General features: G+C 45.1%; 2 protein-coding genes across 3 annotated transcripts in view; both read right to left on the reverse strand.

Annotated features, from left to right (window-relative positions):
* Positions 1 to 150: 150 nt before the first annotated feature.
* On the reverse strand, positions 151 to 11,016 carry atg4da (autophagy related 4D, cysteine peptidase a). The gene is made up of 11 exons (XM_017457236.3): positions 10,677 to 11,016; positions 7,802 to 8,072; positions 7,464 to 7,547; positions 6,847 to 7,020; positions 6,398 to 6,737; positions 6,212 to 6,285; positions 5,874 to 6,013; positions 5,499 to 5,577; positions 5,344 to 5,420; positions 2,462 to 2,581; positions 151 to 2,257 (listed from the first exon to the last, which is right to left on the reverse strand). The coding sequence occupies exons 2-11, from the start codon at positions 8,019 to 8,021 to the stop codon at positions 2,090 to 2,092; spliced, it is 1,476 nt and encodes a 491-aa protein (XP_017312725.1). The 5' UTR covers positions 8,022 to 8,072; positions 10,677 to 11,016; the 3' UTR covers positions 151 to 2,089.
* Positions 11,017 to 14,044: 3,028 nt separating this feature from the next.
* Positions 14,045 to 21,032, reverse strand: part of mast1a (microtubule associated serine/threonine kinase 1a) — a 61,978-nt gene continuing 54,990 nt past the window's right edge. For both annotated transcript variants that reach the window (XM_017457229.3, XM_017457230.3), the window contains 4 exons: positions 20,692 to 20,814; positions 20,304 to 20,437; positions 20,014 to 20,201; positions 14,045 to 19,885 (listed from right to left, as the gene is read on the reverse strand). In XM_017457229.3, the coding sequence (XP_017312718.1) occupies positions 18,048 to 19,885; positions 20,014 to 20,201; positions 20,304 to 20,437; positions 20,692 to 20,814 (2,283 nt within the window). In that variant the 3' untranslated portion in view covers positions 14,045 to 18,047. The remainder of the gene's footprint in view (positions 19,886 to 20,013; positions 20,202 to 20,303; positions 20,438 to 20,691; positions 20,815 to 21,032) is intronic.

A 21,032-nucleotide genomic window follows, 5' to 3' on the forward strand; every position in this document is an offset into this window, starting at 1 on the left:
AAAAAGGTAACATCAAAGCATCTGTTCTGTCCAATGGAAAATTCCATCGATAAAGTAAAGTACACACACGTATTCTGCTGGAGATCTATACTGAGGTAATGGTAACAGTGAGGAAAATCAGAGCTGGGTTTGTTACAGAAAACATATACAAATACTTAAAAGTTTTTAATAACAAAAATGGGGTGGGTGGGTGGAATAACTGGTAGCAAAATAGAGTTTAACATCCAGTCAGTGACATTTCACTGAAAGAAACTGCATTATGAGTAAAATACGTCGATATCTTTGTCGTATCGGCCAGTGTTAATTAGGATTACAACGTTTTTAAAACCAACACGCAAGGAAGAAGTTTAAGAGTCAAAGAAGCAGGGATGAGCAGTAAAGGTGCACTTCAGCAGGTGTATTCTCAGGCAGCACAATAAAACAAAACAAACAAACAAAAAAAAAATTCATAAATTAAACAGTAACAGCACATACGTTGTAGCATTTCCAGATTTAACGACATTCAACAACATTGAATATTTTTCCTATGCTTTTAAAAAAAAAAAAAAAAAAAAAAAAAAAAAAAAAAAAAAAGAGTAACGTAATCCAGTGTTTCATTTCATCAGACGATAATCCTGTGATCCTCACGATGAACTGCGAAGACTGTGGAAAAGAAGAGTAACGTCCAGGAATGATCAGGAGCACCGCTTACACGGCGTCGAGATTTAGAAAAGAGTTTCGTACGAGAATAACGAGTCCAATCCGAAATAGCTCGGACATTAATCGTCGATTAGACTGGGATCAGTGGCGTTTACGGAGAGATGATCAGGATCCAGGTTCGAGACACCACGACGACAGCAGCAGCTCGTTCTCATCGTGACAGCACGAGTTAAACCCGTTTCCTTTCACAGAGACAACAAAACAACCAGTACAGCAGAGATCTCAAAAAACAAAAACAAACAAACAACCACCTTGGTTTGGGATTCGCTCAGAATCTCCACGTAGTGCTGCTTCGGGAAGCGTAACGAATTCATGTAGATTCTCACTAACGTACAGCGTGAACATCGGAACATCTGCCGTAGAGGATTTTACAGGTTGTAGTCCGGGATTTTTCCATCAATGAGATGATACGAAGGCGAAAGCTCGGTTTTGTTTTTCTTTAATCTCCTGTAGCGGATTATTCCGGTGACCCGACCCGACTTCACTACAGCTTCCTTCACAAAGTTTGTGTGTTTATAAAAGATCGAATCACGAATCACGATTCTCTTTCGAATGATCCTTCAACTGTGCGAGAAAGATACCCCCCCCCCCCACCCCCCACAAAATGGCGACACTACAGAGGGACAAACTTTATTTCTAGTGTTATTCCGTGGTTTGTTTGTTTGTTTTTAATGATATTATTTGGTTTAATAAGTTGTTTGTTCTGGGTGGAAAACGAATGGAAGACGCATAAACGTTTCAGAATTATGAATCATGAGGTGTCCGGTGATTCCCACATGTAACTGCGACATTCAGTTTAATCACGAGTTGTTGTCATGGTAACAGAATCACACGGATTAGGCGCCTACAACTTATAGTGGGAGGGAGAGAGAGAGAGAGAGAGAGAGAGAGAGAGAGAGAGAGAGAGACACGGGGGAAAGAAGGAGAGAGAGATGGGGAGAGAAAGAGAGAGAGAAAGAAAGTGAGAGACAGAGGAGAGAAAGAAGAGAGAGATAGAAGAGAGAAAGAGAGAGAGAGAGCGCTGTAGGAAAGAACGAGAGAGAGAACAAGAGAGAGATAGAGGAGAGAGAGAGAGAGAGAGAGAGAGAGAGAGAGAGAGAGAGAGAGAGAGAGAGAGAGAGAGAGTGAAAGTGGGACAGAGGTGAGAGAGAGAAAGTTAAAGTATAGTGAGTGGTTGTACCTAAAATAAAAACCTTCAACACACCTATTCAATTTTCTATGACCTCCCCCCACCACACACACACACACACACACACACACACACACACACACACACACACACACACACACACACACACACGGCTAAGTCTGCAGTGCATTGTGTCGCTCCATCGCGCCCCAGGTTCCGCTGGAGTTCAGAAGCGGGTCTGTGCTCCACATGATGGCGTCCTCACAGAAACACGAAGCCCTCAGAGCTGTTTCTGTTCATGGTGTCAGTGGGCAGGATGTGAGCGCTGGGGTCTGTGCTGCCGCCGCTGTACCCCTCCAGGCTGTAGTCCTGCCCCCTGCCCTCTATAAACGTGAAGATCGGGTATCGCTCTTTAGACACAGACAAAGCCTAGAGCGTAGAGGAGACAGAAACCCACAGAAAACCACCTTCATGAAGGAACACAGCAAGCACAATGAGCCTTTCCTTATTCCAGCTGCCAGGACGCGTCGGACGTCTGACCTTACAGCTGTGAGGTTAACGTCTAGCGGATCAGAGACAGTGTGGGAATAAAGCTGATGACGGTTAAAGGCTTGACACGGACGTGTGACTCACCCCGCTAACGGCTGAGCACAGAGACTCGAAATCCTTTTTACTCTGAGCGTAGAAGCCCAGCGTGCAGCTGGGATCCATGCGATTAAAGTTCATCTTCCTGGGAGAGTTACAGTGAAAGGACTGAGAGAGAGAGAGAGAGAGAGAGAGAGAGAGAGAGAGAGAGAGAGAGAGAGAGAGAAGACATTAAAGAGAAGTCATATATATTGATACGTAACTGTTTTTTTTATAACTTTTCACAGATATGTAAATATGTAAATATTTGTGTGTACACAGAAGCGTAGTTTACTCACTGGGGTCATGGGGGCGTGTCTGCACCACCTTTTTAAAATCTACTCCTTTAAATATCTTCTGTGTAAATAGATTGTGCCAGAGGCTGATCTACGTCATTAAATACATGCAGTCTCCCTGGACCCTGTGGACATGACTCTGACTCTGACTCTGACTCCACGGCTTGGACTGTACAGCTCTGAACTTTGGACTACGCTCAAACTCTAAAGCACTGGACTCGACTCAGACTTGGAATTAGATTCCGACTTGCGACTGTAGATGAAACTTGGACTCTAGAGCCCGGGACTCTGGACTACACTCGGGACTCCAAAGCCTGGAGTCAGGATTCGACTCGGACTCTACTGCTTGGGACGTTAGATTAGACTCTATAGCTTTGGTCTGGATTCGGATTTCAGACTATATTCGGACCCTACAGCTTGTGACTGTGGACTAAACTTGGACTCTAGAGCCTGTGACTCTGGACTACACTCGGGACTACAAAGCCTGGAGTCAGGAGTCGACTCGGACTCTACTGCACGGGACTCTGGATTAGACTCTACTGCACGGGACTCTGGATTAGACTCTACTGCACGGGACTCTGGATTAGACTCTACTGCACGGGACTCTGGATTAGACTCTACTGCACGGGACTCTGGATTAGACTCTACTGCACGGGACTCTGGATTAGACTCTACTGCACGGGACTCTGGATTAGACTCTACTGCACGGGACTCTGGATTAGACTCTACTGCACGGGACTCTGGATTAGACTCTACTGCACGGGACTCTGGATTAGACTCTACTGCACGGGACTCTGGATTAGACTCTACTGCACGGGACTCTGGATTAGACTCTACTGCACGGGACTCTGGATTAGACTCTACTGCACGGGACTCTGGATTAGACTCTACTGCACGGGACTCTGGATTAGACTCTACTGCACGGGACTCTGGATTAGACTCTACTGCACGGGACTCTGGATTAGACTCTACTGCACGGGACTCTGGATTAGACTCTACTGCACGGGACTCTGGATTAGACTCTACTGCACGGGACTCTGGATTAGACTCTACTGCACGGGACTCTGGATTAGACTCTACTGCACGGGACTCTGGATTAGACTCTACTGCACGGGACTCTGGATTAGACTCTACTGCACGGGACTCTGGATTAGACTCTACTGCACGGGACTCTGGATTAGACTCTACTGCACGGGACTCTGGATTAGACTCTACTGCACGGGACTCTGGATTAGACTCTACAGTTTTCATCTAGATTGGGATTTGGGACTATATTCAGACTTCAAGGCTTGGGACTGGGACTCAACCCGAACTCTGGACTCAGAGTGGACGACTTGTGACTTGACTCAGACTGATAAAAACCTCATCAAGTCTAATATGAACCATCCTTAGGAATTCCCCCCCCCAATTTGTTCTTAAATCACAGATCTGTTTATCGGAATGAGACTCGAATCCTCGGCCCCGTGCTTATGTTAGTCAAAACACAGCTAAGAAGCATTTTGGCAAAGAATCATGTGTTTTTAAAAAAAAAAAAAAAAAAAAAAAAGTTTCACATTACAACAGCAAGCCGTAACTGCCTCCGTGTTGCCGAATAAGAATAAAAAATTCCCTCGTCTGAGAAACCGCAGATGTGTCAACGCACATGTTCTGTACCGTTGAGTCCTTTTCCAACGCGGGAAATCCCTGAAATATTTTTAAACTCAAAGATAGGAAGTAGGTACTGCTAGTGCTACAGATGGGCGACTCATTACGAAATCTCTCGCACGGCGTGAGCGAAGGTCACATCAGTGCACAATGGAATCCCATCCTTTAACGTCATCCTCTAACGTCCACACCATTTTTTTTATTGTATTGAAAACTCAAAGATTTGATGTGGTTCCTAAAAAGTAATTAGACTTCACTGAGGAAAAAATAAATAAATAAATAAATAAATCTACGGTAGCGGCTACAATTTTACCTTCGGCAAGAAATCCTGAATCTACGAACGTGATATCTGTGAATAACTCTTTGGGGGGGGGGGGGGGGGGGGGCTCTCAAAACCCGCGAACGTCTTTACGTTAAGGAAAGAAAAAAAAAAAACGAGAACATTTCCCATTATTCAGACTTCACGCGTTGCCATTTTGTTTACTAGATTGTAGTTTTTACCTAGCCTTAGCTAGCATTAGCATATAGCTGTGTTCATGTCAGCCATCAGCACATCTTATCCTATACTTTTATTAAGCTGAAAAATACAAGTGGATACATTCTTATTTTAAGCCTTACTTCCAGATTCCCAGAAATTCCGATTAGGATTTTCCGCCCGGAAGCGGACGCGAACTCTTTATTCCGGTTGAAAAGCGGTAATTCTGGTTATTGTGAAATCCAAATGATGTGGGAGGGGGAGGAAAAAACGCGGCAGTAATGGCCTGCATTTGCATGCTGGAACATGATTGGCTCTTACATTTCACGATGCAATAACCCTCGTCTAGTCACGTATCCGACTCGGATTAAGCTCTCCGTCTTGTAAAATAGAGTCCTCGAAAAAGGACGGAACCCAAACACGCGTTACGAGTTCACACATGGTTTAAGGCGCCGTTAAGAACGACTCGGGCTCACCTCCAGCGGGAAGTCTCCTTGTGTGACGTCGACTACCAGCTGGCAGTAGTGTGGGTCTAAATACAATAGCTGCTCGTCTGCAGGACAGAAGACGGTCAGTCAGATCGCAGTTCAAAAAGCAGGTGGCCAACCGAGAAGCGATGACCGCTACTCACCTTGAAAGCCGACGAAAAAGAGCGAGTGTTTGGGTTTCCCGCCGATGATCCCGATACAGCAGTCCAACGTCAGGAGATTCTAGAAAACAGAACGTGTTTACAGCCGCACGGCGAGAAAACGCTCAACGTAAAGACCCTGTTTAAATGAACAACCGGAAATAAAACTCCTCCCACTTTTTCCATTAATCAATCAATCATCAAATACACATACCATATATCTCCAGTTTACCTAACAAGGTGTTAATTCTTTATTCGAATATTTTGAGATGCCAGATTTTTGATTTCCGTGAGCTGTAAGAAATGATTATTAAAACGTTAAGCGCTCGGTAAACATACGCGTCTTATCTCCCGCTGTATATTCATGCAGAGTTTTACCTTGACGCACTCGGTGTAGGACGGGTTGAGCGAATCTCCTCCCAGTCGCACCGGGACCAGGATGATGACGGACTTCCAGCCGGAGCTACCGGAGTCAGAGGAGCTCTGTTCGCACAGCTGCGTCACGTCCCCTTTATACACTACAAACAAAGAAACGTGTAAACGTCAACTACACTACACTGTAGGCAAACGTACGCGTACCCCTGACCGTCACACCCATACGTGGGTCTTCATCCAAAAAAATTGGAAGCACACAGATCTCCACAGCCACGCTGCAAAATCGAGTGCAACGCCTTCCCAGAAGAGTAACTGTGCACTCTGCACCTGGTTCCACTCACCTGTACAGTCCTGAGCCACGTACACGACCAGATCGTCCAGATCGTCCAGCTCCGCGCTTTTCTCCACAGCTTTTCTAGACAAATAAACCAAAAAGTCAAATTCTTGTCTGCGATGCACGTTTATAACAACACTGACTTAGCGGTAAGGCAGAGAACGCTAACGCTCCGCTACGGCCGCTCGCTCACCGCAGGATGTGTGCGACGAGCGAAGGCCCGTACCAGTCTCCCGCCTTCTTCCCCAAATCCTTGCCCAGCTCGACCAGCCGGTGAACCCCGAACGGCGCAGCCGGAACGTCCCCGAACCACGACACCAGCCTGCGGTGGAGGTCTTCGGTCTGCGCGTCCCGGCTCGGCTCGGCTCGTTTCGGGACCTCGGTCGCGGAGGACGGGCGTTTCTCGGGTCCCGACGTGCTCCACGTAGAGCTGAAGGAGGGGATGGAGATACCCACGGGACGAGACGGCGAGCGAGGTCTGAGCACCTCGAAATCCACATCGGCCAGCTGAGGACACCCCGGCCACCTCCAGTCTGGAAAACATACGACGCCGTCGGTTAGTAACGGACACTACACGTGACCCGTTCACCGGAATTCGTCGCCCGGTCTGTTGTGTTTATTTATCGAGTGTCTGTTGCGTACGCCGAGGTAGACGATGGAGCATGAGCCCCTGGGCGAGCAGCATCTGTCCGCTGCGCAGCATGCAGCCCCAGCCGCAGTCCGTCGTCAGGTTCGAGCCCTCCAGCTGAGGGAACTCCTTCCTGTAGGTGAGCCACACTCGCGAGCCGAACGCCAGCCGGAAACGCTCCACTTCCTCTGAGGAAAGAGGTGGTGAAAGAGCTTGTGAAACTGGTTTAAAGGAGCAGTTTGTCATGTTAGCTTGCGAGGTAAATTCGCTATTAATCCTTTATCGTCCCGCTTAAACCGTTAAAACGTCATTCCCCTTTGGTAAAACAACACGAGTTCTAACACATTTAAGGTAAGGAAAGGAGGCGGAGCTCCTCGAGCAGTTGTCTTTTGTCCTTTTCTGGGCCAGAAAAACTTCAACAGAAGCAGAAGATTTGAAAATGGCAACGTCGCAAATCACATAAAATTTTTCCAAAGGCGTGTGTAAAATCGTACGATTATTTCCGGTGTAGAACCGCACGTAAAATTTTCGAACGGTACCTTTAAACAAACATTCAAAGTTGCTAACGACTGCTTTAACGAAAAGTGGCGCCCGTCATACAGCAGAACGCGAAAGCGGAACCGGGTCTCACCTTCACTGTCGAGTAAGTAGGACTGTCCCATCAGGATCAGCGGCGACGTTTTGTTGAAGAGCGTTTTGCTTTTGACCGACCATCCTGCGGGAAACAAAAAGCAAAACTTGGCAACGTATCTTCCCTTCCGCAGACCTGGTCATGTGACCGCTCTCACGGACTGACGAGCCCGTGTTAGCTAAACGAACTGGTGCTATTACGTCGAGTGAAAAGAAATGATCAACAACACGGTAAAGTCTGCAATCGGAGGACGGGATATAAAATAAGCCCCACCCCCTTTTAAGCAAAGGAGCACCACAATTATTTCCCCGCCCCAGATCGCGTTCTCTAAAACATACCGTATTTGACGTTGTTCCACGCCGACATCAGCTTCAGCTTCAGCTTATCCACCTCGTCCGGCTCTCCCGGCCCGTCGGCGAGCGACCCGTTACTGAAATGCCCCCTCGCCTCCGCGACCCGCGGCGAGGAAGGGGGCGGCAGTCTCCTCCCGTCCACGAAGTCGTTGTGAAGCGCACCGCCCCTGGCGTACTGGGCGGAGCTGGGGGTGACCGAGTTCATGACTCAGGCGTCGCGCGGACCTCGGCGGCGTGACGTCGTCACCAGGGCGAGCTGAGGAGGGGAACAAAGCGAGGCGGTGAGCGTGACGCGCCGATGTATTTTCAGCGTCCCGAACGCTATCGTGTAATCCCCTCGGGACTCGAGGTGCCGTTCAGGACGTCGAAATACAGCGATGTTCTTCCGAGTAGCAACGATGGCTACGTCTGCGTCTGCGATTCATTTCCCGTAACAGCACACTCCCGGCGTGTTTTTATTCCTCGCATAACCAGATTCCCGCAGACAGACAGACAAAGGGAGGAGCCGAGCTGCCGTTCCGAGAGCAGGAAATACAGGAACGGTGCGGAGATCAGTCACGCTGTGCGTGTGTTTTGTTTTGTTCACCTTCACATCAACTCATTACATTACACACACGTGACTGAAAAGTGAGTCACTGGACACCTAAAGCCAGGTGTGTGTGTGTGTGCGCGTGTGCGTGAACATGACGACACAAACACATCTCAGTTCCTTTTTCCTTTCCAGAAACACCCTGTGCTGCGTTCATCCAAGTGCACGAGTACAGAGTTTACAGCTGAGGAAGAGGCGAGGGAAATGAAACACGCCTTATTTTTTCTTTCTTTCTGCCACACAGATGCATTTCTTAAATACACTTCTTATCCGATTAGAATTTGATTCATTTCTTTCTGAGGTGTTGTTTTATTTATTTACTTATTTATTTATTTTTATTTTTTTTTTTTGGGGGGGGGGGGGGGGGATAAAGTTTGCTCTTTTTTTTTTTTTTTTAAGATAAAAAGGGGCTCACTTCCTTTTTCACAGGAGCACGCACTTTCAGGGAAAACTGAAGTACGGGAATGAAACTGTGAGCAGCGTGACGATGACTTTCGCTCCAGATGAATGAACGCGTCTCGGTTTTATTTCATTTAAAAAAAAAAAAATAAATAAAGCATTTTCCACAAATACGAAAGGGTTTACATCGATCATTTTTTCCCCTCCAAAATGTACAAGATAATAAAAAAAAAAAAACCCAGATATTAAATTCGTAACGGGACAAAACCTTCGGATAGTTCTGTTCCGTTATTAGGAAAATAATCATTAGGATTAGGAGAATAATTAGGAAATAATCAAATTATTTAATTAGGAAAATAATCAGCGACAGGTTGGAGTGACGTGAAACGGACTTAACGTGGATTATTTTCCGACGGCGTTTTATCCCTCCGATACCACAGCCCGTGGGTGAAAAACAAGACTCCGTCCATAGATATTAAATATGCGTGGATTATTTCCCGACACTAGCACGTCCTGAGGTGTTTTATTCTTCTTCCAGCACAAAACCTGACCATTCTGGGGTTTTTTTTTTAGATACACTCAACAACTACGTTTACACGGACAGCAGTAATCTAATCATCGACCTTATTCTGAATAAGACGATATCGTGATTAAGGCGTTTACATGACTTTCTTTTCGAACATTCCTTTCAATATTGTAATTAGCGGTTCGGGACGCGGCCGTGCTCTCTCGTTCGCCGTCAAACGGTCGAGCGCTGCCGTGTGCGTACGTGTCCTGTCGCACAACGCGGTGAAAACTCCCGCACGACGTTAATAGTGTGATTAAGGTGTGTTTAATGCGACTAAAACAGGAGTACTCCACACGCCTTAATTCCGTCCGTGTTTACTCCGAGTATGACGTTAATCGGATTAAGGTCATCGATAATCTCTGTTTACATGCTGGTTTCTTAATCAGAGTATCGTCTCGATCGGGTTCATATCGGATTACCGTGTAGACGTGTTGCGGGGACGTCCACGAGGAGAGGCGAGTGAGGTCCTGTTCAGCCTCTCTGACACTGGAGACTCCTTCCGTAAACGTTAAAGCAATGAGGATTGTTTTCTTAATAACAGCGAGTGTTATTCCTCGTATACCGCTGCGGTTTTCCAACGTCGCACTTTCTCATACTTTTAACGTCGTGGGACGTCCACGAACATGTCACACGTTCCCGTCACCGATTCTTTTCCTACAACAAACTCCGAGTGTTTTATTCCCGACTCCTTTTCTATCCGGAGAAAACTCTACACGACGTTTTCACACGAAAGCGATTGTGACAATTTAACCAATATGGAAAACGCCGTTGTGACATCACCGGGTGAAGGATTGAGCATGCACTTGGTACTTTCCCCTGAAAGTGTAAGTGTAAGTCTGTGTGTGTAAGTGTGTGTGTGCCGAAAGATTGGACACACGACCTAATTTAAAGCAGGCATGTGATCGGAGTGTGACTGAATGCAGGAATTTTGACTAAGACTTACAAAACAAAGTCCAAAAAAAGTATTACTGACAGAAGAGCGAAAAACTTCTCACTTAATCCATAATAATAATTATTATAAATGTTTTCATCTCTGTGACGCATTTAATCATGAATATAGAGGAAAATCAGTAAGTATTTTATCTTGCACGTATAAAGCTAAAAGACTAAGAGATAAGCGAACTCGACTTCCTGTGCTGCTTCCGGAAACAATAAACATAAGCAAAAAATGTCTATTTTAAAGCATAAAAACTTAACCAAGAGATGACCAACAGGAGCTAGCAAGACAGCTAATGCTAATCTAATGCTAATAATCTGTCTGAATGAGTTAGCTAGCTGAATATTGTTGAGGAATAAAGACTTACCGTAGTAATAAAGCGCTCATGTTTGTGTGTTATTGGCTATTTTGAGTGTTCAGGTGTTATTAATGTCGGCGCTGCTGCTAAACAACAACACTGGAAGTCGAGGCAGGGACGGGTGGACTTTACCCAACTAACTAGATAACGAAATTAACCAGCTAACCTTGACACCCGAGGTGTACATCAATATAGCTTAGAATTCATTGGAGAAAAGAAAAGAAAAAAAACAACAAGCGAATCCGATCTCCTTTCTGATCTACACTGCCTGTGTTTGGATTGAGTTCATAACCCGAGTCTGTACCACAAGACAACTACCGCTTTCGTCCTACATCGTACCGCCAAATGACTTCCGGCTGTCGAGCCAGCGCCGTGCTCCAAACAGCTCCACGCGCCCTACGTAGGCGCCCTTTAATAAGGGTTCTAGATAACGGCTTCTACGCCGCGCGCAGAGAACTCAAGGTCCAACAGCACGCCGTTTGGAACAGAGCCCAGGTGCACAGGCACCCTTTATTTATTATATTAAATAAGCACATTATTACATTTCAAGTGTATAAGCAAAGCTGTTTAACCGATCTATCTATCTATCTATCTGTCTGTCTGTCTGTCTGTCTGTCTGCCCATCTACCTATCTGTCTGTCTGTCTGTCTGCCCATCTATCTATCTATCTATCTATCTATCTATCTATCTATCTATCTATCTATCTATTTTTCTGTCTATCTGTTTGTCTGTCTCCCCATCTATCTACCTCTGTCTGTCTGTCTATCTGTCTATCTATCTGTCTGTTTGTCTGTCTGTCTGTCTGTCTGTCTGTCAGTCTGTCTGACTGCCTGTCTATCTATCTGTCTATCTATCAATCTGTCTGTCTGTCTGTCTATCTAAGTACCTATCTATCTATCTGTTTGTCTGTCTGACCATCCACCTATCTGTCTGCCAGTTTATCTATCTGTCCGTCTGTCTGTCTGCCAGTTTATCTATCTATCTATCTATCTATCTATCTATCTATCTATCTATCTATCTATCTATCTATCTATCTATCAATCTATCTGTCTGTCTGTCTATCTATCTGTATGTCTGTCTATCTATCTATCTATCTATCTGTCTAACTAAAGAAATGTGGAAAGAAGTAAAAAGTTACAACTTTTACATGTAGTGTTATTATTAATAGTGTAAAGATGTTTTTTTCTGATGAAATGGTCATAATTGATCTAAAACTGTCATAGGCGACTACACCATGTTGTTCGCTGCTCGTATGTGTGACTAACACTGCGTTGTTTGCTGATAAATTATTCAGAAGTAAAAATGTATCAAATATCCTGTAAATAACCAAAAAATGACCGTTAGCTAGACTCTGATTCTCTGCCTTATGTTAGTTTAGTTTATGTTAGCTACTGGAATCAATGCTAGTCTAACCTGGCATTAGCAAAGAAAACATGCTAGCTTAGTTTCATAGGGCCAGTTAATATTAGCAAATTAGCTAAACTTACTTTACCTCTCCATGCTTTTACAAATTAGATTAGCTCATGTCTTCTAGGGAGGCAAAAGGAGATGCCTGATTGATTTTATACGAGTGTTTGTTTACTCCATACGGAAACATTTTACTGAGGTAGGGCCAGGAGCGCTCACCCTCAAGTTCCACACCGCAGTCCGGTGGATTATCCATGTTCAAACTCAAACGCACATGGACAGCTGTAGAGCTAACCACATTGTGTAACATGAGAAGGACAAGGCTGGCGATGAACTGGCACGATTCTCGATCATTCATTTCTACAGTGATGAACTTTATGGGATGCTGAGCTGAAATGATCGGATGCTAATTTGATTGATTTGGAGCCCATTTGATCGTCACTGGCTGGATGAGAGAATATAAGCAATCACATGTTATATGTTGAATAGTTTCAGGTCACGGTGGTCAGCTTAATTAAAAAAAAATAAAATAAATGTAAAAACCATGTGACCATTCCAATAGTATCGTCGATCTGTAAAATGACGATTTAAAATAATTCGAAAATATGGGATTTATATATTTTAAATCTACGTTTCAATTCTACGCATTTTAAAAGCATGTTTACGTTTATAACTCCTTCATTATGACTGGGTTAAATTGATTAAAAACACACACCTAGGGGTAATGTATCTTAGCCAATCCACCTACTAGCATGTTTTTGGATAGTGGGAGGTAACTGGAGATCGTGAGGAAACCAACACGGACATGACACTGAGAACACGTGAAACTCCACACAGACAGTAACCTGAGCTCAGGATCCTACCGGTCATCCTGTGAGGAGCCGTGAGGCGGCAACACTACTCACTACCGCGTCACAGTCCATTTCTGTATTACAGTAGCCTACGACGACACCTAACCCCAAACCTACCCATAACCCAACATTAACCCCTATCAAACCCCAAACCAAAGACTCCCAGTCCTGGTTCCTGAGAATCTGAGGTTCTGCATATGTCCGTGTTGAAATGTTTGTTAAAACGTGCAGACAGGGGGTTCTCCAGGACATGTCTAACCCAAACATTTCCCAATCCTAACTAGCCCAATTCTGCCAACCCTGGCAGTGGTGGCTCAGTGGAGAAGATACTGGACTACTGATCGGAAGATTGTGAGTTCAGATCCCAGCACTGCCAAGCTGCCACTGCTGGGCCCTTGAGCAAGGCCCTTAATTAAACTGCTCAGTTGTATAAATGAGATAAGTCGCTCTGGATAAGGGCGTCTGCCAAATACCGTAAACGTAAAGTCTAACGCCTGACCCTAGCAAGCTTAACCTCAGTAACTGAAAGGAAATCTCATTGCGTCTCCCGTTAACGGAATTTTTTTAATGATTTGTTTGACTTGGAGAAATAAAATAAACGTTTTTTTTTTTTTACTGGATCTTTATTCATTCATTCTTCTTCAGTAACCGCTTAATCCTGCTCAGGGTCACGGTGGATCCGGAGCCGATCCCAGGAACACTGGGCACGAGCCAGGAATACAGCTTCCCAGCTGGGTTTTCTGGAAACTTCCTGATATACAAGGTCATAAACACGGTTTGGAAACCAGTACATACAGTACAGTAGAGACGACTTCCTGTTTGTTGTTCCTCATTTCCAGAGGAACTGAGAATGAGGTCCACTTGAGCGCTGAATAATCGGACAAACAAATCAGTAGTACATGTTTTTAGTAGATTCGTGGTGTTACGCTAAAGTCATAAAAAAAAAAACGTTTTTTTTAAACCTTCTAATCAAGATCAGTTTATTCATTTGGTCACACAAACAGGCGGCACGTCTGCATCGACTGATAATCAAAAGCGCTTGTAAATAAATAGAAAGAAAGAAAGAAAGAACAGTGAGAGTGAGATAACCGACAGCGCAAGTAAATAATCGGTCCATAATCAATGACTGTTCCTTTATTTTCCTCTCTAAAACATTCACGTTAAACAGAATATCTGCATTTCGGTGTACATTTCTCTACGTGGTAAATGAATACAGTACATATTATACGTCCATGTAAAAGAAGATCCATTCCGACGTAAAATAAAGTGCATTCGCAGTAGATCACAGAATTGTAAAAAGGAGTGAACAAACAAACAAACAAACAAACAAATCCACAGAGAGATCGCAAACAATGCACAGGAACCGATTATGTTTCAGGAGTCAGGAGGGGACGCCGTTATTTACTTGGAACGAGCCAGGACTTGATTCATCAAATTCATCAACTGACATCAGGAATAAGAAACTAGGCTATAAATTGGAACGGAAAACATTACAAAATGTTTTTGTTTTGTTGTTTTTTTTTTTGTAGTTTTTATTTCGTGATTTGATATACTATAACAGTCACATGATAAAAGTGACAAACAGTCAAAAGACGTGTTTTACGTACGCGTCATGAGTTTGAGTTTTTCCATCGTGTAACTGAAATCCTTCACTGGCGTTATTATTACACTAAATAACCCATACTTTTCCTCGGAATACTAACGTTTCTAATGTTCGGTCGAAGCGCGTAGTATCAGTTTGCGTTACGCGAATCATTTCTAAACAGCTTTGAAGACGTGACGCCGCTCTTCAGAAAGGAGGCCTCGGTGGACTTGAGAATAGGTTTAAAATTGAAAAACGTGGATATGATTAAGGCTCTTGCGTACAGACGACGTCTTAAGATTGACCTTTAATACGCGTCTCCGGCATCCCCCAAGGTTCTGCGCTAGTCACCAGAAAGTTGTGTTTAAACTCGAGGAAAAACGAAAACCGCTTCTTCCCCTTCCAACGGTTTTGGTGTCCGACGTGTGCTTGTTTCATTCGAAATATTTATCTAGTGAGACTCGGTGTACATTTCTGTCTCAAACCCACGTCTAGATCGTCGGCGTTGTCTCAGCTGTACTACAACACCCCCCTCCCCCCCCCGCCCCCTCAGGGTTTTTACCTTGACAGTATTCGTAGACGCTAATCTATTGAACTAGCATAAGGATATGTTTTTTGGACACTTCTTAACGCTGTAAATGTAAACGTAATGAGACTGACTTCCATTACATCTTATCCCCATCTTATCGTAGCTCAAGTGTAAAAAGAAAGGAGCAAACGGGTCTCCGAACATTTGCGGTAAAGTGGAAACCTGCGTACATTTGATTTTTCGTCGGAACATTTGCTTTGACCCTTGAGCCCGACCCGGTGTGCTTCGTTAAAAAGTACGAGTGTTCGCCGCTTCTGTGCTGTCCTTTAGTTACGAACACCAGTTTCCGGCTCCTACCGATCACCAAGCTGCGTTACAAATTCCAGACGCAGGTCTTCAACGGAGGAACTGTTTAACAAGGGAGATGGTAAATCTGTCTATACACGCAGCCCATGGGACGATGGTGGCTTGGAGGTTAAGGCTCTGGGTTCCTGATCAGAAGGTCAGGGGTTCAAGTGGCAGCACTGCCAAGGTGCCACTGTTGGGCCCGTAACCCTCTCTGCTCCAGGGGGCGCTGCATCATGGCTAACCCTGCGCTCTGACCCCAACTTCCTAACAAGCTGGGATATGCGAAGAAAAGAATTTCCCTGTGCTGTGACGTATATGTGACTAATAAAGACTCATTATAGCATGCTACAGCTCACAGAGTGATGAGAGAACAGGTTTAAAAACCTGTTAGTGTACGACGAAAACATACAGATGTCACTCAGCTATGATTTAGCGTCTGCAAATCAACTTCATTCCAGACGAACAGGATTGTGAGGATGGAAAAAGCAGGGCTGGTTATTAGCGCTCCTGACCTGACAGGATTCACACACACACACAGCCTTGTGGACTTCAACCCTAAAAATCAATACACGTCTTCCTAAAACACATCAGTCGAGTAATCAGGCTCCCGGACACCAGAAATTCACGATCAATACCCCAATCAGGAACCGGCCTCTCGGATGAGCGAGCACACGATCGATATCTACTAATCCTGTTCGCACACTCCTACGTCATCACTCTTAAAGGTAAATCTTCAACATGGTTCTAGATCTGTAACGATCACGCTATTTCAAAGACGTGTCGATAAAACGTCATTTGCAACGTTGACGTGCAGCTCATGTCGCCAGTTTCTTTGTTTCAGGCTGTTGTTTTTGTTTTTTTTTAGCCCCGCCCCTAAAGAGCTGAGAGCTGCTCGGTCCTGTCAGTTTTCTTTAAAAAAAAAAGAAAGAAAGAAAGAAAAAAAAAGGCAAATCCCTCATTTTGCACAAGCACAACAGATACAAGCAGGTAGGGTCGACTCAACCGGGTGGAGAACCTTCTCTGGCGTCTTTCATTGCGCTTGCAGTTCACCTCCCAGGCAGCAGAGGGCTCTATACGTTACAAACAGATCTTTTAAAAGGTGCTTTTTAGCCACCAGATGGCAACGTATTCCTACTTACACTGTTACTCTGGGATTTTGGACACTTAAAGGGATTTGTTGTTTTTTTTTTAAAGGCTGCAAACAGTATTTATGAATATTCACCACGCTAATGTAGTAAACAGCGCAGCTAATGACAAAAATGATGTTATAAACTAAACTTGTCGGTGTTTCGGCCTCTCTTTACCGAGACTACACAAAATACAAAGACAGACCTCCAACACTGCTAGATCGACTGCGATACTTAGAATACATGAAGAATTATAAACTGTACTCTGTATTTTACGCCCAAACATTATCGTCAGAGATCTGACCATCATAGCTCTATCCACTGAATAACGTACCATTTCCGCATATTTTACCCCTAGTACAATCTTTTCTTTCGTTTTCAATCGGGGACGTCTCGTTTTAAAATCGGATTCATCCTAAATCACGGGATTAAATGTGATAATAGAGTTAACTCATACACCAAGATGTGTTTATACAGTCAGTAAAAGCTGATTTCCACCACGTGTTGAAACGTGTTGCAATACTTCCCGTATTTCAGCATCAGCAAAACGCCCTTGCCTATAAAACGGAACTGAAATCGTGCGTATTTCGCTCCAGCCGGTTTGACCCTCCACGCTTTCGACTCCGCTGAACACGTTTAAATCCCACGTTTCCTAACCGGCGTGTGCAAAACACCGCTTTTTCACTAATGCCTTTCCTCTTTATCCATCCCGACAGCCCTCGTAAACGTGTCTCGGCCAGCCCGGCTGAAAGGCACCTGTTTGACCGTGCGGATACAAAGCCTACGAACGGTATTGAAAGTAGCTCAAGTCAGCGATTATATCAGCGCCGTCTAAGCTGCGATGGAGGAAGCTGTCACTGGGGAAATATGCTAGGCCTCCTGTTGGCACCTGATAAGAAGAAGGCTACGCTCACCCGTGCAGTGCAGGATAATTCAAAACCATCTTAATTTAAGGCTTTCCACTGGTTTACAGGCTGACAGAAAGCGAAATCTCTCAGGGTTTTTTTTTTTATGTATTTATTTTTTTGGTCCTACTTATCGGTCCACCTACATAGCTTAAATGAAGCCATGGGCAGTTTGAGCTAGCTGCATAATCACTGGACGGCATGCTAATCGCACATAGAGGAATCGAACTCAAGAGAAATAACTCTTTCATACGTATACCAAGTAAGATCCTTGCAATGTCGTTTGCTTAATGAACGTCTCAGGAACAATCGTTTTTTTTTTTTGTTGCTTTTTGCTTAAGCAATGAATTTGGCATTCACAGTTTTCAGCATTGTTTGATCTGTTAAAGCACTTTGCACTTTCTTTTTAGCCTTGCCACTCAAGCAACACTCGATCATTCTCCACACACACACGCACACGCGCACACACACACAAACACACCTGTAATACGTCTACTATCTTTTTTTCTGAATATACAATAAATAAAACCGTTATCAGACGAACCTTCGCGCAACAGTTTTGTTTCTCTTAACATTTACCACTTGGAATGTCCTGACTTGATTAAGTGCAAAAGCAGACTGTGCTGAAACGTCACAAGCCGTTCTTCGTGCTCTCGTTCTTTTTCTGTGGTATTGTGCCGGTAGGGCTCGGTGTTGCTACTTTTAAGTTTGGGCTACTCCCACCTGAAACCTCAGTCTTTCCTTGTGCAATAGACTTGGCTTCTTCTGCAGATTTAACAACTTCCTTGCTCTTCGCCACCTCCTGGATTAACACTTTGGCTGGTTCTTGCCCAGTTTTAGACACACTAGTCGACCCATTTTTGTGACCAGGGGACAAGGATTGAGTAACGACGGGGTGGAGAGGTGATTTGGACAGGCTTGGTGTGGCTCCAGTAGGGGACGGTGTAGGAGAAGGAGAATGCTCCTCAACAACCTCCAAGAGACACTTATCTTCCCAGTCCAAGGTTCCTCGGTAGCAGTTGACCGGAGAAAGACCCTTGTCCTGTCGTAGCTTGCCCAGAGCAGGAGACTGGACCTGGGGTGGGAAGGGTGGAACAACCCCCTTGGATGGAGGTAAGCCAGGTCTCGCCCTCATATCTGGAGTCCTACCATGGGGATCTGTACCTGACTTTTTAAGAGTGTCTCCATCTGATGGCCCTTTGATAACTCTGGATTCTTCTGTGGCTGTCACTTGGACTGACACTTTGTCAGGGAGTGGAGTTGCCTTTACGGGGCCAGCGCACGGTACACCAGACTTGACAGCACTGATAGTCATTCCTGTTTCTGGTCTCACTTCTTTCATTTCTGCTTTCTTTTCAGTCTCTTTTCCTTGCAAGTCCTTGACGACACTGATGGAAGTCTGGTGCGCTTTGGCAGTCCCTGGTGTCTGTGTTTGGCCAATCGTGCTCGGGGATTTTGTGTCGCAAATTTGACTTGTGCCTCCTACACCAACGCTCGGGAAGGTAAGATCTGTGGTTTTTGTACCAGTGGTGGACAGAGTGGTCAGAGGGGATGGAATCGAAGGTTTGGTCACAACAGGCTGACTAGCTTCAAGTTTGGCTATGCTAGCATCTCTTGGTGTGGATGGTGATCGCTGAGATGCATCGACAACTGGAGATCTTATGTGACTTGACTTAGCATCCGGGACCTTCTTGCTCATGATATCTTGCTGAGCCTCAGTGGCAGGGGGTGACTTCTCCAAGACTATTGCCAGTTTACTGTCACTTCCCTGGGTTAAATCACCAGACTTCGCCCTGCCGTTGTCCTTTTCCTTCACTCTTCCAGCAAGCAAAGCATCTCTACTCAGTGGGGATTCCTGCCTGCCCAGCTTCCTTACTGGCTTCAAAACGCTCGTCTCCAGGGGTAACGGAACTGATGGCTGAGTAGGCGATGGGGTTGTTGCAGAAGTCGAGGCCAGATTCTCCCCTTCTGTTTCCAACAAGCTTTGGAGACCTAGCTCACAGTGGAAGCCGTCCTTACGATAATCAGAATGGCCAACTTCCAGACTGTGCTTCCTCATTGCCCCTATTCCGCCTTTCTTGTCTGAAGAAGACGAAGAAGAGGACAGAGGTGACCCAAGCTTCTCTGCCGACTGCACCCGCTTGAGAAGTGGAGACCGGGGTGGTTCGGCACTCTTAGGCCTGGGCCTTGTAATAGGAGGAGATGAGTGAAGCTTGACAGGGAAGCTCTGGGTCATGTTGGAACTTCCAACAGTGTGACCTGACAAGGACGGTGGGGAAGACTGAGTAGGGGACGGGGTATGCGCAAGAGGGGACAGAGGGATGTTGCCAGCGGATTTGCAACGGGCTGAGCGGTACTGACGGTGCAGTTTAGGGGACAAGCCGTGGAGAGAGCTGGGGCGCATGTGCTGGGAAGCAGCAGGAGAATTTGGTGTGCTGGAGGCTGGAGAGCTGCTCTGAGAAGAGGCACCTGAAATTAGCAAGCAAACAGGATAATATTACATTCTGTTCGTTTAAATTAAATCCCTCGAGTATTATCCTGCTCAATTTAGCCATGTTAATGAAGACATCCCTGTTTTACACACGTAGCCTACTCACCTAGGTAAGAGGAGTCAGGACTGGAGCGGTAGCTTTGAGTGGGTGACCGGGCGGACAGACTGTGCGTAGGAGAGCCAGGCAGACTCTCACTAGAGGACAGCGAGCGGTTTAAAGACGACAGACTACGGCTAGTGTGCAGAAGATTCGACTGTTTGGTTATCTGGCGGAACAGAGAGCTTCGCTTCTTACTGTGGAGCGAGGAAAAAAAGCGAAAAGTAACGATTATTATAATAACGGTATTATAATACCATCTCATTTTATAATCTATCACTCTTTAGCTATTTTGTTACCTTTCCTGTCCCTCTTTGACTGTTCTTTTGCTGCGTCTGGCCATCTTGGATTTGTAGCTGGATCTGCGAGCAGGACCCACTTTGATCGACGTGTTCTCAAAGGGAGTGGTGGTCACAGTCACCTTATTACCACTCTGAAGTCATAGAAAAAAAAACAAATCTTAGTAGTAGTATTCCCAGAGTTTTATTTTAAGATCCTGTGGTAAGAGAACCGGAGATACATCTCATAAAGTCATGGATTCTACTAGAGTAGCCCGTACACTGTTTCTGTATATGGTTATCAGTTTTGCCTTGGAGGTAAATGACTGATTGCCCCAAAATATTCTCCAGGTTAAACTTATTTTAGTAATGTTACGCAGGATTAATTGATGAAGAACACTGTTCTCACCTTGAGGATGAGCTCCACCACTTCCGTATGGACCAATCCATGCACGGACTCTCCGTTGACGTGGGTGATGAGGTCACCAGTGCACACCCCCGCTTCCTGAGCCGGACCGCCTTCTTCAACTTGCTATGGATGTAGAAAAAGAGCTTTTACGGTCACGTGAAGTTTCTTTAAAGAGGCGATGTAGCACTTTTTGTGAGAGAACAAAACAGCACAAGGCCACTAAATGCATATTTTGGTGCACCAATATGTGCCTTTTTACAAAACAGGGCAGTAAATGCTAATCGCAGCATGAGCAGCAGTGTAAGAGAGACTAGAGGTGGGAATGGTCTACGACTAAACTG

Source organism: Ictalurus punctatus, chromosome 26 (genome assembly GCF_001660625.3).
Source record: "Ictalurus punctatus breed USDA103 chromosome 26, Coco_2.0, whole genome shotgun sequence".
Classification (NCBI taxonomy): domain Eukaryota; kingdom Metazoa; phylum Chordata; class Actinopteri; order Siluriformes; family Ictaluridae; genus Ictalurus; species Ictalurus punctatus.